This window comes from Myxocyprinus asiaticus, chromosome 37 (genome assembly GCF_019703515.2).
Source record: "Myxocyprinus asiaticus isolate MX2 ecotype Aquarium Trade chromosome 37, UBuf_Myxa_2, whole genome shotgun sequence".
NCBI classification, from domain to species: domain Eukaryota; kingdom Metazoa; phylum Chordata; class Actinopteri; order Cypriniformes; family Catostomidae; genus Myxocyprinus; species Myxocyprinus asiaticus.
The window spans coordinates 19,673,127-19,690,050 of record NC_059380.1 but is presented as its reverse complement, the minus strand read 5'-3'; the positions used below and the strand labels follow the sequence as shown (position 1 = coordinate 19,690,050).

The 16,924-nt window shown below is 42.7% G+C and overlaps 1 protein-coding gene across 1 annotated transcript in view; it reads left to right on the top strand.

The window, feature by feature from the left end:
• itih3a.2 (inter-alpha-trypsin inhibitor heavy chain 3a, tandem duplicate 2) overlaps positions 1 to 14,909 on the top strand; it is a 67,311-nt gene extending 52,402 nt beyond the window's left edge. The window contains exons 10-22 of the mRNA XM_051676439.1: positions 6,428 to 6,596; positions 6,800 to 6,916; positions 7,316 to 7,497; positions 7,591 to 7,776; positions 8,823 to 8,962; positions 9,083 to 9,237; positions 11,658 to 11,684; positions 12,188 to 12,268; positions 12,403 to 12,516; positions 12,635 to 12,836; positions 12,937 to 13,109; positions 13,336 to 13,447; positions 14,535 to 14,909. Of these exons, the coding sequence (XP_051532399.1) occupies positions 6,428 to 6,596; positions 6,800 to 6,916; positions 7,316 to 7,497; positions 7,591 to 7,776; positions 8,823 to 8,962; positions 9,083 to 9,237; positions 11,658 to 11,684; positions 12,188 to 12,268; positions 12,403 to 12,516; positions 12,635 to 12,836; positions 12,937 to 13,109; positions 13,336 to 13,447; positions 14,535 to 14,673 (1,797 nt within the window). The 3' untranslated portion in view covers positions 14,674 to 14,909. The remainder of the gene's footprint in view (positions 1 to 6,427; positions 6,597 to 6,799; positions 6,917 to 7,315; positions 7,498 to 7,590; positions 7,777 to 8,822; positions 8,963 to 9,082; positions 9,238 to 11,657; positions 11,685 to 12,187; positions 12,269 to 12,402; positions 12,517 to 12,634; positions 12,837 to 12,936; positions 13,110 to 13,335; positions 13,448 to 14,534) is intronic.
• The last annotated feature ends 2,015 nt before the right edge of the window (positions 14,910 to 16,924 follow it).

Here is a 16,924-nt window from a genome sequence, read left to right as displayed (position 1 = left end):
TATATGTCTCATCACTGTCACGACTGCTATGTTGATTGGAACTGCACCCAAGAATTTCACACACCATTGCACTTGTGTATATGGCTGTGTGACAATAAAGTGATTTGATTTGATTGATTTGATTTTACTGCCCGGTCCCAGTCTTTCAGCTCCCCCGCTCTCGCTACCCTCGATGGCGGAGCGGCCAGGGGGTATTCAGTGATCCCCCAGGTGGATAAGGCGCTCACGGTACACTTGTGTCCGCAGAGCACCGCCACCTGGCACGGGCGCCCAAAACTCCCATCCAGGGCCTGTAGGTTTACTTCGTCCCTGACAGCTAAGGCCTACAGTGCCGCTGGACAAGCCACCTCCACCCTGCATGCCATGGCTCTCCTGCAAGTACACTAAGCCAAGGTGCTAAAAGAACTGCACGAGGGTAGTTCTGACCCAGGATTGATGCAGGAATTGCGCTCGGTGACCTCACTCTCCGGGCGACGAAGGTCAAGGCGTGGTCTCTCGGGCAGGCAATGTCCACCCTGGTGGTCCAGGAGCGCCACCTTTGGCTCAACTTGGTTGAGATGTGAGAGGCTGACAAGGCACGGTTCCTTGACGCCCCATCTCCCAGGTTGGCCTATTCGGCGACACCGTCGAGGACTTTGCCCAGCAGTTCTCAGCGGTGAAGCAGCAGACGGAGGCTGTACAACACATCCTGCCCCGGCACGGCTCAAGACCCCGCACCCCGTCTGCTCATCACCAAGGGTGTCCTCCTGCAACTACAACACCAGCTCCACCGCAGCCCGCCCCTGTGGCCCGGCCCCAGCGTGGAGTCCAGCGCAGGAAGCAGACGCCACCCATCTCATGGCCGGCCGCCAAGAACCCAAGGAGGGCATCAAAGCGCCCCTGAGATGGGCGACCCAGGGGAAAGGAGATCCGCTTCACTGGAGCTGGTGAACAGACCACTCCATCCCCTGGTGGAGGGCCGAGAGGAGAATCTTTTTCTTTTGTTTTCATTTAATTTTACCACATGTCCAAGAGGCTGCGGTACCCAAAAATTCAACAAAAGAGCAGTTTTCTTGTTCCCTGGGTCACATGTCCGGTGTGCATGGCCGTCATCACGTCCACCGTCCCATCTTTGCAGGTATGGCGCTCCAGCGGCGGTCCCCCCCGCCACTGTGCACCCAGCTGTGGCACAAACACGCCCACACGGGATTGGGTCCAGTGGACTATGGGGACGAGACTCCTCCTCCCCCCTCCTCGGCCAATCTTATGGTGGGTGGCAGGAGCCAGGTAAGTGCTTCGATGTCCCTGGACTCAGCACGGCCATGGAGACGCCTCCAAGAAGGGCCGGGGCGCCGTGTGCAACGGGCACACAGCCGTCGGCTCCTGGACTGGCCCGCGGCAGCGTTGGCACATCAACTGCCTAGAGTTGTTGGCAGTACTGCTTGCCCTGTGGAGGTTTCGGCCGTTGATCCAGGGCAAGCACGTGTTGGTCCGGACGGACAACACAGTGACGGTAGCGTACATCAACCGCCAAGGCAGTCTACGCTCCCATTGCATGTCACAACTCGCCCGCCATCTCCTCCTCTGGAGTCAGCAGCACCTCAGGTCGCTACGAGCCACTCACATCCCAGGCGAACTCAACACCGCAGCGGACACGCTGTCATGTCAGGTTAACCTCAGGGGAGAGTGGAGACTCCACCCTCAGGTGGTCCAGCTGATTTGGAGACAATTCGGTCGAGCACAGGTAGACCTGTTTGCTTCCTGGGAATCCTCCCACTGCCCGCTTTGGTACGCCCTGACCGAGGCACCCCTCAATATAGATGCGCTGGCACACAGCTGGCCCCCTGGACTACGCAAATACGCATTTCCTCCAGTGAGCCTACTTGCACAGACCCTGTGCAAGGTCAGGGAGGACGAGGAGCATATCATCCTAGTAGCACCCTACTGGCCCACCCAGACATGGTTCTCGGATCTCACGCTCCTCGCAACATCCCTCCAGACCGCACCTCATCCCCTCGTGGGACCTCTCTGTAGTCCTTCGGGGTCTACAGGGAGCGCTCTTTGAGCCCTTGGAGTCAGCTGAGTTTAAGGCACTCTCTTTGAAGACTGCCCTCCTGACTGCGCTCACTTCCATCAAAAGAGTAGGGGAACTGCAGGCGTTCTCTGTCAGCATATCATGCCTGGAGTTCGGTCCGGGTTACTCTCACGTGATCCTGAGACCCCGACTGGGCTATGTGCCCAAGGTTCCCATGACTCCTTTTAGGGATCAGGTGGTGAACCTGCAAGCGCTGCCCCAGGAGGAGGCAGACCCAGCCTTAGCGTTGCTGTGTCCGGTGTGAGCTTTATGCATCTATTTGGATCGCACACAGAGCCTTAGAAGCTCCGAGCAGCTCTTTGCTTGCTTTCGGGCTGGACAACACCCAACACCTTTGCGAGGTTCTACAATCTCCGGGTTGAGCCGGTCTCATCCCGTGTATTGGCAGGCACGAGCAGGTAAGTTCCAGGACAACTGGCTGGGTGTACCGCTTGCGCATAGCGCCTTTCCACTCCCTTGAGGTGAAGACGTGTGCTCTTGACTCCCAGTCGTGTTCACAGACTGTGATCCCTGGATGACTTTCCTCCTTAACCCTCTGGCAGTTGAGTTTGTGGAGAAACTCGCTGACCGGCCCAGTACATGTGCTAATGAGCCCCTGTACTGAGGTAGGTGCTCCACATGTGCTGGTTCCCTGAAGGCGACCCCATGTGATATCTTCAAAATCGTTTCCCTGGCAGTAAACTGCGTCTTCCTTGGGCAGAGGCCCCTCTGCCCCAGGTCGCCATGCTCTGTAGAAACTCCTCCCTCTTCGGGTAGGACCTACCATGGGACCTCTCCACATGACATACTTCCGACAAGACTCGGTAAGACCATGTGACGTATTCCACTCAAAATATCCCCCCTCTTTTTGGGCGGGGTGTGGTCTCTGCGGTGACACCCCCCGATGCAGACACTTATGGCTCCCAGTCAGTTAACAAATTCCACTCTTCTTGGGGAGAAAAAAGAGGGAATAGAGGCTTCGGCTGGGCTAGCCTGTCCCTATAGTTGGGCAGTCGACTTGTTCCTGATGGACTGTTCAATGCTCATAACAGTGTTGGGGGAGGTTATGTGATGGCCTGGTACGCTGGCTACGAGGCACACAGCAGTCTGCCCATCACACACCACCAGTTCACGTTACACAGTTCAGCTAGTTGTGGCATTTTGCAAAGGGACCCCTAGTGTCACTACAACGACACAACGTCTCGTTCCCTCCATCAGGGAACGGAGGTTACGAAAATAACCAGGACGTTCCCTGATGGAGGGAACGAGACGTTGTGTCCCTCTTGCCAAATCGCTGAACTACCCGCTGAAATGGCCGGGACCTGGTCTCGGCTCCTCAGCACAAAACCTGAATGAGTGGTTGCATACCAGCTCCTTTTATACCCGTATGTCCGGGGGAGTGGCATGCAAATTCCACTCGCCAATTCTCATTGGCCTTTTTAAAAACAAAGCAGAGGTGTTTGGGGCTCCCAAGAGTGACCCCTAGTGTCACTACATCGACACAACGTCTCGTTCCCTCCATCAGGGAACGGAGGTTACGAAAGTAACCAGGACGTTATTGCCACTATGGGTTTTCTTTTCTTAAGGGGTTTTCACAACCGGGCACAATATACAGGTGCATCTCAATAAATTAGAATGTCGTGGAAAAGTTCATTTATTTCAGTAGTTCAACTCAAATTGTGAAACTCGTGTATTAAATAAATTCAATGCACACAGACTGAAGTAGTTTAAGTCTTTGGTTCTTTTAATTGTGATGATTTTGGCTCACATTTAACAAAACCCACCAATTCACTATCTTAAAAAATTAGAATACATCATAAGACCAATAAAAAAACATTTTAGTGAATTGTTGGCCTTCTGGAAAGTATGTTCATTTACTGTATATGTACTCAATACTTGGTAGGGGCTCCTTTTGCTTTAATTACTGCCTCAATTCGGCGTGGCATGGAGGCGATCAGTTTGTGGCACTGCTGAGGTGGTATGGAAGCCCAGGTTTCTTTGACAGTGGCCTTCAGCTCATCTGCATTTTTTGGTCTCTTGTTTCTCATTTTCCTCTTGACAATACCCCATAGATTCTCTATGGGGTTCAGGTCTGGTGAGTTTGCTGGCCAGTCAAGCACACCAACACCATGGTCATTTAACCAACTTTTGGTGCTTTTGGCAGTGTGGGCAGGTGCCAAATCCTGCTGGAAAATGAAATCAGCATCTTTAAAAAGCTGGTCAGAAGAAGGAAGCATGAAGTGCTCCAAAATTTCTTGGTAAACGGGTGCAGTGACTTTGGTTTTCAAAAAACACAATGGACCAACACCAGCAGATGACATTGCACCCCAAATCATCACAGACTGTGGAAACTTAACACTGGACTTCAAGCAACTTGGGCTATGAGCTTCTCCACCCTTCCTCCAGACTCTAGGACCTTGGTTTCCAAATGAAATACAAAACTTGCTCTCATCTGAAAAGAGGACTTTGGACCACTGGGCAACAGTCCAGTTCTTCTTCTCCTTAGCCCAGGTAAGACGCCTCTGACGTTGTCTGTGGTTCAGGAGTGGCTTAACAAGAGGAATACGACAACTGTAGCCAAATTCCTTGACATGTCTGTGTGTGGTGGCTCTTGATGCCTTGACCCCAGCCTCAGTCCATTCCTTGTGAAGTTTACCCAAATTCTTGAATCGATTTTGCTTGACAATCCTCATAAGGCTGCGGTTCTCTCGGTTGGTTGTGCATCTTTTTCTTCCACACTTTTTCCTTCCACTCAACTTTCTGTTAACATGCTTGGATACAGCACTCTGTGAACAGCCAGCTTCTTTGGCAATGAATGTTTGTGGCTTACCCTCCTTGTGAAGGGTGTCAATGATTGTCTTCTGGACAACTGTCAGATCAGCAGTCTTCCCCATGATTGTGTAGCCTAGTGAACCAAACTGAGAGACCATTTTGAAGGCTCAGGAAACCTTTGCAGGTGTTTTGAGTTGATTAGCTGATTGGCATGTCACCATATTCTAATTTTTTGAGATAGTGAATTGGTGGGTTTTTGTTAAATGTGAGCCAAAATCATCACAATTAAAAGAACCAAAGACTTAAACTACTTCAGTCTGTGTGCATTGAATTTATTTAATACACAAGTTTCACAATTTGAGTTGAATTACTGAAATAAATGAACTTTTCCACGACATTCTAATTTATTGAGATGCACCTGTATGTAATGTTTTGGATTCTGATGGTGTACTGGTTTCCCCATCAAGCTTTGAACTAGGTTGACCAGCAGGATTTCATTGTTCAATTATTTTTATTTGAACATCCATGCTAGTTGACCAGCTTCACTAGACTAGCATTATGGGGATATTTCACCCAAAAAATAAAATTCTCTCATTATTTACTCACCCTCATGATATCTCAGGTGTGTATGACTTTCTTTCTTCACCAGAACACATTTGAAGAAAAATAGAAAATATTTTAGCTCAGTAGGTCCTTTAAATGCAAGCAGATGGTGATTTCTCTTTTGAAGCTCCAAAAATCACAGACAGTTAGCATTAATGTGATCCATACGACACCTGGGATATCATGAGGCTGATTAAATAATGAGAGAATTTTCATTTTTGGTGAACTATCACTTTAATCCAGCCAGGGTCATTTCTAGCTATAAGCAGTATAAGAGCCCACTTAGGGCCTCCGAGCCACCAGTGGGCCCGCAAAGCAAGGTTATTTTAAAAAAATTTACTTTTTAAATATACCAAAATCTGCATGTAAGACTCAAGGCCCAGGTATGCTTCGTTTTTGCACATTCTGGATTGGCTCGCACCCGGTCAACCACGTTGACTTTCAATGTATACTCTTGTGACATCAATGAATGCCTACTAGAACTGCTTTGTGATACTCTTTTAGTACAGTCAATGGCAGGCGCATATGCCAACGATGCGCACAGGCAAGGACCGCATTTGCGTGTCGTGAAGATCTGGGCTGCGCGGTCAGTCGGCGCAGTCTGTGCTGATAATCACATTTGCGTCACGCATTCTGGAAGGGAGAATGTAACTGCAAGGAGAGTGTTGTAGTTAGATATACAGGCATTCGCACACACAAAGGGTTCTTCGTCATCGTGAAGTTCACCTACAAGTCGGGAGCGGAAAAAAGAAATAGGAAGAGGAGTAGAAACGCAGCTAGACCACTAGTAAGAAATAAATGTAAGCCAGCTACCTGGCTAGATGGGGCTTCAAGTACGATTTCGCTTAGGGCCCCCATATGCTCAGAAACAGCCCTGAATCCAGCATAAACCAGCCTAGACCATGCTGGCCTAAGCTGGTCTTTGCAGCAGGGATAACAAGCATAGAGCACTTTCTTTTAGTTTTGTATTTGAATCATTTTCTGGTTGTCTGTTTGTAGACTCGAGAAGCTTTGGTGACTATACTAAGTGAACTGCATGAAGATGATTACTTTGGGCTTGTCACGTTTGATGATGTTATAGAGTTGTGGAGACCATCTCTCACCAAAGCTACACAAGAGAATGTGACAGCAGCAAAAGAATTTGTCCAAACTATTACAGCGAGACACAGTGAGTATGATCCAAAACAGTATGATAAATGAATGTTAAAACTATGCTCAAAGATGCAGCCATTGCCTAGGGGTTCTTGTGCTCTGACATATTGAATCAAGGTGCTCATGTGGGTGTTGTGAGTGTGAATTTGGCCCCTGACATTTCCCTCTTGCACTGAATTGCCACTGTATTAACTGTATTATTTCATATTTTTCCCTTAGTGACTGATATAAACAACGCCATTTTGCATGCAGTGGAAATGCTTACTGCTGAAAAAAGCGACTCCCTCCCAGACATGTCCATGATCATCCTACTAACTGATGGACGACCCAGCTCTGGTGTGTTTTGACTTAGAATACAAAAATGCTTTAATAGGCATTTTAAATGGTGAGGTAAAACAAAAACAAACAAATCATGAAAAAATACATATATTTATAGGAAGCATTGATTAATTTAATAAAAAGGCAAAATTTCAAGCAAGAAAGACAAAATAATGCTTTTTATATGTATGAACCGGAAGATTTGTGAAAATAGTCCATATCATAGGTATCTTTTTATGTAAAAGTCCTAGATTTATGTTATGGAAAAATATGACAGAAGGGCCAATGATGTGTTTATTCACTGTAACCAAATATTCTTAGTCAAAATGTCTCTCTATTGGACAGTCAATTACATTTTTAATATCCAGCTTCAATTCTATCAATTTAATAATAAGCACTGAATAATGTGTGTTCAAGGGGAGCAACAACTACACATAATCCAAGAAAATGTCCGCAATGCTGTGAATGGAAGCATGAGTCTCTTTTGTTTGGGGTTTGGCTATGATGTGGACTACAGCCTCCTTGACATTTTGGCCAAACAGAATGATGGTTTAGCTCGCAGAGTCTATGAGGCCTCAGATGCTACCCTTCAACTGCAGGTAGAAATGACAACCCTACTCCCAATGAATGAATAAAATAAATAAATATTTACATTATCCATACAAGATCCTGAATGCAGATATTCTCAACAGGGTTTTTTTGAAGAGGTGGCAAGCCCACTTCTTTTGGAGGTGAATCTCAATTACCCTGGCAACATAGTAAACTCCTTGACAGAAAGTCACTTCAGGCAATTCTTTAAGGGCTCTGAGCTTGTGGTAGCTGGCCGCCTACAAGAATTTGAGATCGACACCTTTCTGACTGAAGTGTCTGCACACGGGGTAAAGAGGGCACACTCTAATTCTTTATAAACACTATAGAGTTTACACTGTGTCAGAGAATGCTGCATATACATTTCAATGGAAATGAAGCGTTGCGAGGACATACGCAGTGGTTTGCGGAAGTGACATGCAGACCAAAAGTTAACCAATGAGAATTTCAGAGAATTTTGCTGCATTCCCACTTAACTTGAAACTGACCTGCTCTTTCCACATCCTCTAAACCCATCTCATGCATTCCTATCTGTCGAGTGCTCCATCAGAGCTTTCTCTAGTGCATAAGCATTAACATTTTCAAATACTACACACACACACACACACACACACACACACTATTCCCTAACCCTATCTCTAAACCTAATCCTAACAGAAACCTGTGCACATAAGGAGATTTAAAGCTAAACATGATTTGGTCGATTTATCTGCCTTTTTTACTAGTAAGGACCACCTAAAATGTTCTCACTGGTGGGTTTTCAACAAGTTTCAGAGAGAGAGAAAGAGAGTTATTTTTAGTTCAACTGCACAATGTTAATTTGACAATGCTAACAATGTATTTGTTGTACAATAATAAATGCACTTTTTTGGAATGTTCCTATGGTTCTAATTTAGCTAAATATAAACCATGATTCTCTTTTTCTTTCAAACAGATCAAACTTGTATGTAATCTAATTTTCAGCTTATTTTAAGTACTGTAAATCCTTACAATAAAGCTAAGGATTTACTGTATATCTACTGTACACAAGTAGTACCACAACTGACATATATGTGGCACTCTATCCTGTTAAAATGCAAGTATGTAAGCCTGTGTTCAGTGTGAAAACAAGTAGATAAACCTATACCAGTTTTCATGTTCATAATTTATAGAAGAGTGTGCTGTAAATCTACTGAAAATGTATTGAACTCTATGTGGGTCATTTTTGACCCAAACATCACAGATGTTATTATTTTTAAACAACAGAAGGGTTTAAATTTATAAAATGTATAAATGTCAGCCATGTCTGATTGTAGAATTTTACAAGAGTCATATACACTGTTTTCATCGATAACAGTTGGAAGACCAGTTCGTGGTCAGGGGTCTAGCCATTACTGAGGAGTGGGACAGTGTGTTTCCTGAACAAGAGTACATCTTCGGGGATTTCATAGAGCGTCTATGGGCATATCTGACCATCCAGCAGCTCTTGGATAAAAGGTCAGTGAGATTCATGTTCCCAACTATTTGAATCATTACCTGAAAATGATCAAAGAACAGACTGTAATGTCAATAGATTTGTAACAAAACTGGGTGATACTGCGTGATACTCTGTGACAGAGAGAAGTGCTCTCTTGAGGAGAAGGACAACGCCACAGCTGAGGCTCTAGACCTTTCTCTGAGGTATAACTTTGTCACACCCCTCACCTCCATGGTGGTCACCAAACCACAGACTGAAGATGAAGAAATGCTCATTGCTGACAAGCTGACTGAAGGTACTTGCGATTTTTTTGCTCTGACATCAAGGTATTTACCTTATGTATTTGCAGTAGTCTTGAAGAGTAAAGGAGGTTGTACACCGGACAAGAAGCGCCACGCCACATCGTGTCGTGGCTAGGACATGGCACAGGTATCAAACACAGGGCACGTCGATGCGGTTCAGGTGGCAGACAGTACACACAAAAGTTACCAAGGTTTTTCCCTTCTTCAAGAACGAACAACTCTAGAGTAAATAATCTATGTCCTCTGTGGCGTGGCAGAAAATTTAGCAGCCTCCGGAGTCGTAGCTTGGCGCCGCCGACAGATGGTGAGTGGCGGCTGTGGTGTGCGTACCGTCATTGAAAACAGTAGTTTCGAATTTTAGAACATGCGATCTCGTCTGCCAGGCACGTCCATTGTGCGACCCCCTTTAGACTAGGGTTGCCAACTACAGGTGCATCTCAATAAATTAGAATGTCGTGGAAAAGTTCATTTATTTCAGTAATTCAACTCAAATTGTGAAACTCGTGTATTAAATAAATTCAATGCACACAGACTGAAGTAGTTTAAGTCTTTGGTTCTTTTAATTGTGATGATTTTGGCTCACATTTAACAAAAACCCACCAATTCACTATCTCAAAAAATTAGAATATGGTGACATGCCAATCAGCTAATCAACTCAAAACACCTACAAACGTTTCCTGAGCCTTCAAAATGGTCTCTCAGTTTGGTTCACTAGGCTACACAGTCATGGGGAAGACTGCTGATCTGACAGTTGTCCAGAAGACAATCATTGACACCCTTCACAAGGAGGGTAAGCCACAAACATTCATTGCCAAAGAAGCTGGCTGTTCACAGAGTGCTGTATCCAAGCATGTTAACAGAAAGTTGAGTGGAAGGAAAAAGTGTGGAAGAAAAAGATGCACAACCAACCGAGAGAACCGCAGCCTTATGAGGATTGTCAAGCAAAATCGATTCAAGAATTTGGGTGAACTTCACAAGGAATGGACTGAGGCTGGGGTCAAGGCATCAAGAGCCACCACACACAGACGTGTCAAGGAATTTGGCTACAGTTGTCGTATTCCTCTTGTTAAGCCACTCCTGAACCACAGACAACGTCAGAGGCGTCTTACCTGGGCTAAGGAGAAGAAGAACTGGACTGTTGCCCAGTGGTCCAAAGTCCTCTTTTCAGATGAGAGCAGGTTTTGTATTTCATTTGGAAACCAAGGTGCTAGAGTCTGGAGGAAGGGTGGAGAAGCTCATAGCCCAAGTTGCTTGAAGTCCAGTGTTAAGTTTCCACAGTCTGTGATGATTTGGGGTGCAATGTCATCTGCTGGTTTTGGTCCATTGTGTTTTTTGAAAACCAAAGTCACTGCACCTGTTTACCAAGAAATTTTGGAGCACTTCATGCTTCCTTCTTCTGACCAGCTTTTTAAAGATGCTGATTTCATTTTCCAGCAGGATTTGGCACCTGCCCACACTGCCAAAAGCACCAAAAGTTGGTTAAATGACCATGGTGTTGGTGTGCTTGACTGGCCAGCAAACTCACCAGACCTGAACCCCATAGAGAATCTATGGGGTATTGTCAAGAGGAAAATGAGAAACAAGAGACCAAAAAATGCAGATGAGCTGAAGGCCACTGTCAAAGAAACCTGGGCTTCCATACCACCTCAGCAGTGCCACAAACTGATCACCTCCATGCCACGCCGAATTGAGGCAGTAATTAAAGCAAAAGGAGCCCCTACCAAGTATTGAGTACATATACAGTAAATGAACATACTTTCCAGAAGGCCAACAATTCACTAAAAATGTTTTTTTTATTGGTCTTATGATGTATTCTAATTTTTTGAGATAGTGAATTGGTGGGTTTTTGTTAAATGTGAGCCAAAATCATCACAATTAAAAGAACCAAAGACTTAAACTACTTCAGTCTGTGTGCACTGAATTTATTTAATACACGAGTTTCACAATTTGAGTTGAATTACTGAAATAAATGAACTTTTCCACGACATTCTAATTTATTGAGATGCACCTGTATTTGGCATGCGAATACAGGGGCTACAGCATTTTGGGTGTTCCATTGCAGAACAGCCGTCCCCCTTTAGCCTCTCACCACAAAAATATGGGACAATAAGCATCTAGTATGGGACGTCCACAATAATACAGGACAGTTGGGCATTAAGTCTGGTCCATTTTGCAGCTTATTCTGGTCAAGGACTGCCCACTTAGACAGGAAGAGACTGTAAAATGACATATAAAGCGTCCAACCCTGGACAATGAGCGTCTAAAACTATATTTGGAGGAGCTTCCATGGAAGAAGCTATACTGAAATGCAACGGCCCAAAATTTTAAACATTTGAATCATCAGTTTCTTGCCGATATGTTAAGATGGCACATTTAAATTTGGGTAATGTTGTTGTATTCTTTTGATCCACAGAACAGCGAGAGGACATGACAGAACCTGGTAAGGAATATTTGGTTAATAATGATCTAGAATTGGTCAGTCAAAGGTTTCAAACCATCACTGTGAACAATACAAACACACTTGTGTCTGGATGTAGGTTATATGACTCAGCTGTCTTATCTTCCAAACTATATACTGGATTTAACAAAAACTCTTGAAAGAACCTATTTGCTTAACCTGTGGATGATTTTTTTGCTAGTTTGATAACTGAACAGGGTTAAAGGTGCACTCTGTATTTTTTGGTTTGTTGCACTGGTTAATATAACAATTGTCTTGGACTTTAACTGACACCTGACGGCATGGATCCATCATCAAACAAAGCAATAGTTACTAATGCCATTGTATAAATGTGCTATTAACAGTCAGCCATGATTCATTAATTGCACCTTTAGGATGACTGACAAATGATGAGATGGTGATTTTTCTCTTTAGGTGATTTGAAGCTTCCTTTGTAAATGTTCAAACTCTGTCTCCCTTTCTCTTTCACAACTACACCCTTGTAGCTATAAGAGCCCTATATGCTCCACCTCAGCTGACTGGCAGCATTCACCTGGCAAAAATACAACCACGCACTTCATATTTTGGTGAGAGGTGGTGTCATGTTTGTGGTGTGAAGTTTTAATAATGAGTGTTTTGAATGTATTACTTTATGAGAACAATCTTAAAGTAAAGAAAAACATCTTACATGCCACTCGTGTTTGGCTCTTGCTCTTAACAGTTGATGGAGATCCACACTTCATCATTGAGCTGCCAGAACAGAATGATTCTCTGTGCTTCAACTTTGATGACAAACCTGGTACCATCTTTAACTTGGTTAGAGACCCACTAGCAGGTAATTTACACTGTTAAAAATGCATAAATCTACAGTATGTTGGTGTGGGTAATTTGATGTACTGCATTTTTTGTTCCTCTTCTCTTTTTCCTCACATTTGTGAAAAATATATATTCAGGCATTGTAGTGAACGGCCAGATCATTGGAGAAAAGAAGGCGGTCCAAGGAAGCAAGGCACACACCTATTTTGGCCGCTTTGGGATTGTACATGAGCATCTTGATATAAGATTAACGGTGACCACAAAGGAGATCTTAGTGTCTGAGGGTCAAAAACACACAAAGTTCTTCTGGTCTACCTCCAGAACTGTCAAAGGAATGAAGTAAGTGACAAATAATTTACATTGAACAGTGGTTTAGGGCCAGAACAATCAAATGAACTTTCAGCACAAATTAAGAACTTTCATCTTTTGCTTTCTCCAGCCTGGATCTGCATTTAATCAAAGATCACAGTTTAACAGTGACTTTGAGGAACTCAGTCAAGTTTCTGATTATACTTCACAAAGTGTGGAAGAAACACCCGTATCACCAAGACTACCTTGGATTCTACACCCTGGACAGCCACCTCCTTTCACACAATGTCCATGGCCTGCTTGGTAAAATAAGTGACTGAAGTTATTACATATAAGCAGAATTATTCTAGTCAATGTTCTCTCATAAAATAGCACATATTTTGTTCTTTGCCAATGCAGGCATGTTCGGCAAAGAATGTTTAGTGATGCTCAAGGCACTTGGTCAGCGGTTTCCAATAAAAATCACTTCGACCTCTTTCTTAGACGGCATCCTGACATTTTTTTTTTAATTTTTTTTTTTTTTTTGCAGGTCAGTTCTACCAGGGGGTAAACTTTGAAGTCAGTGACTTGTTTCCAGGAAAGGACCCAGACAAGAAAGATGCCTTCATGTTTGTGAAAGGAAACAAGCTCACAGTTACCAGGTGAATGGAAACTGTAAAAATGATTGTAATTTTAATGGTAAAAGAATGTAAAAATGCTACAGTAAATAAATGTTAATTGGTTAAGGGGTAGTTACCTTATCATATACAGTATGGTAAAAAATGAAAATATATTTATCAAGACAATACATGTAATTTTAGGGTCAAATATTGTCATTTTTAATTAATATTTTATTTTAAAAGAATGATTTTACCATAAAATTAACAGTAAAAATGTATATTATGTTTAACAAGAGATTACATGTGCATGTACACTAGGGTGTTCTGTGTTATATTTTATGTAATTTAGGTCATGTTTATTGCATTATTTTAGTGTCACATGTGTTACCTTGATGGTGTTTTGCCTTTTGCTCACATGTTTCTTAATTATTGCTCCTGGTATGGCAACTCTTTCATCACTTTAAGTCATCATGTGGCCTTTTGTAGTTACTACGGTGATTAACAATACATTTTAAAGTGAAAAGCAGACTTTTATAGTTACAGAGGTTTAGTATATACAATTTATATAATTTAATTATTTCAAAAGTTCACTGGTACATAAAGTGCTGGAGTGTATTGTCGTGCTGTCCATAGCTGGGGGGCTCTTGCGTGGAACTGGGCATGAGCTCTGAGATCCCCCCTGGACTATCAGACTAAAGCGTTAAATGGAAAGACAATTTGAAATAATTGGTATAGACGTTATGAAATATAAAGGTGGAGATGGGGAGGTGGAGGGGTGCTGGAAGAAGCGTCGTCGGAGTGTGGGAAGCAGCAGCGCCCGCTTATATATCCTTGGGATATGATTGGCAGGCCTAGATGAACAAGCTCCTCCCAAACTTACATTTGGAACATCTTAATAAACGGTAGTGAACCTTAAAAAAATATAGAGGCATCAAAATTACATCCTGTAAAACCTGAAATAAGGTCACCGTATTTTTTACAGTAAATTTCTGGCAATCACAGCTGCCGGTATTTTATGGTAAATATTTTGACAGAATCTGTTGTAATCTGTGCTGAATTCACAACTGCAGGCAGACAGTAAAATCTCATGCAGATTTTCATTGAATTCCACATGACTCTGTGTCAACAGGGGTTGGCAGAGAGATTTCAGAAAGGATATGAAGAATGGAGAAAATGTGCCTTGCTGGTTCATTCACAATAATGGCACTGGACTCCTTGATGGAGTTCACACAGACTACATTGTCTCTGGTCTCTTCAGATCAATCTAAGAATCATCTGTGGCTCAGCGGACCTCCACACTACACACAAAAGCTCTTGCCTCAAAGTAGATGTTAGCGTTCACCTATAGTCATAAGTACATAATGTGATAGTTCATTTTGGATTTTTGGATTTGCCATACTTGACATGGTGTTAAAATACTGTTTGATAGCATCTTGGGTAATGTGATAGAAACCTTTGATGTAATGATATAAAATAGATACAAAATAAATATATCACCTGTTCAAACATGCCTTGTGTTCCTTGTGGTCTTTTGGATCAAAATGGGCCATTTACAGAAGCTAAAGCCAACTCCGCCAAACATGCCCAGAAGCGACCACCTACTCCAATGACACACTGTGAATGATGCAAACGAGCCGGTCTCCTTTCACCCTTAAACTACTTATATGTTTGTATATATCAGAATATTTCAAAATAAATGTAATATAATCAATAACCTAAAATCAATAGTTTTATATATTTCCATTGTTTTATATTCGATTAAATCATTCGCAGTTCTTCGTGGAATTGTAGTTTGTGCCCTTGTGAAAGACGGTAAGGACACTTTTATCTTTTTGTCAGATTTTCAAATATTATTTTGCTTCAAAACAAAGTTTGTAATGTTCACCTCGGAGCAAGCTGGTTTTGTTTCATGGCTTATGAAGTATTTTATGAAAAGTCCATGGAAGAAATAAATGGGGAAAATACTTCCAGGACCCAGAGGGCTGAAGAATTGGGTGGCAACTGTTGCGCTCTATGCACAATACATAGTAGCCACATTTTTTGCGCTTTAGCAAGAGTACACATGTATTATTTATGAAATGTACTTTATAAATAAACTCGCCTTGCCTTGCCTAAAATGAATTTCCTAATTGCCTTCCTCACAGAAGTGTGAGTAGTGCTGAGGTAGGGACTCTTCATTTCATCTTTACACAAGTTTGCCAGTCAAGTCTTTGTCATTTAAAAGTTTTTGCAACATCAGAATTGCAATATTAGCTGACCCCTTTGCCCTGAAATGACATAAATCAATAGAAGTAATCAGGGTTACAACATGCAATGGCTAAGTCCTATTAACGCTTTGTAGTGCTTTGTGAAGTTTTAAAATAGTATAATTTCATGCTAGTCCAGTGAACGCAAACCCTAGCCCTGTACCAAGTGTTGGAAAGGTTCGCTACAGGTATAGTCCACCCAAAAATGAAAATTATGTCTATGTCATATTGTTTAAAGCCCTTAAACTTAAATTTAGTTCTGTTTCTCACACAAAGTTATCATATGGTCTCATTGACTACTTTTATGGTACATGCTAGCAATATGTTGTAACACAGTTCAATGGAAAGGAGGCGAGAACCGGCTTAACAATATAAATAATATTTTAATATAAACTGAATCAAAAAGACAAACACACACAGGTGTCGGGCAGCTGTCCGTAACTCACTCTCTCTCTCTCTGTCGCACTGCCATCTCTGGTTGGCCTTATCCCTCTCGGGCTTAATCAGCCTAATTAGGGGCCAGGCCCTCCGCCCTCCGCCCTGCCACATATGTGCTCAAAATAACTGACATTACATTAGTGTCAATTACATTATCAGTATTTTTCAAGTTTAAACAATGTTGAAATGTAATATAAGTTATAAAGAAGTTCTCAGAGCTTTCGCTCTCACATTTTCTTAAACATTAATTTCTGTCCCTTTGCCTTCGCCTCTCTGTTTATGTCTCTTTCTGTACTACAGATAGAGGTGCAGAGCGTGAAAATAGATTGCAATGTGACATCACATTTTGCCCGTCATGACCACTAAAGCTCTTAATAAGGCTAACATCTCACAGGAAGTGTTTTTTGAGGTGGAGTTACCCAAGAAATCCTTCATTACCAACTTCAGCATGTTAGTCCTTTTCCATTTTTGTTTTGCCAGAGTAATTTAGCATGTGCCAAAATAATCCACTGCATTTTAGTTTTATGTATGATTGCAATTTTAGCAATGTTTATTGCATGTTACACATCAATTAAAGGAATGTCATCATTTACTCACCCTAATGTTGCTCCAAACCCTGATGACTTTCTTTCTTCTGAGGAGCACAAAAGGAGAATTTTTACAAAAGACTTCATAGGGTTTATTTGCCATACAATGAAAGTGAATAATAAAAATCAATACAACTCATGCATTTTGTTACAGGTCTTCTGAAGAAATATGATCACTTTTATAATCAGGTCATCATGATGCACATTTGGTCACGAACAAATGAGGTTTAATGTTATCGCCCTAATTG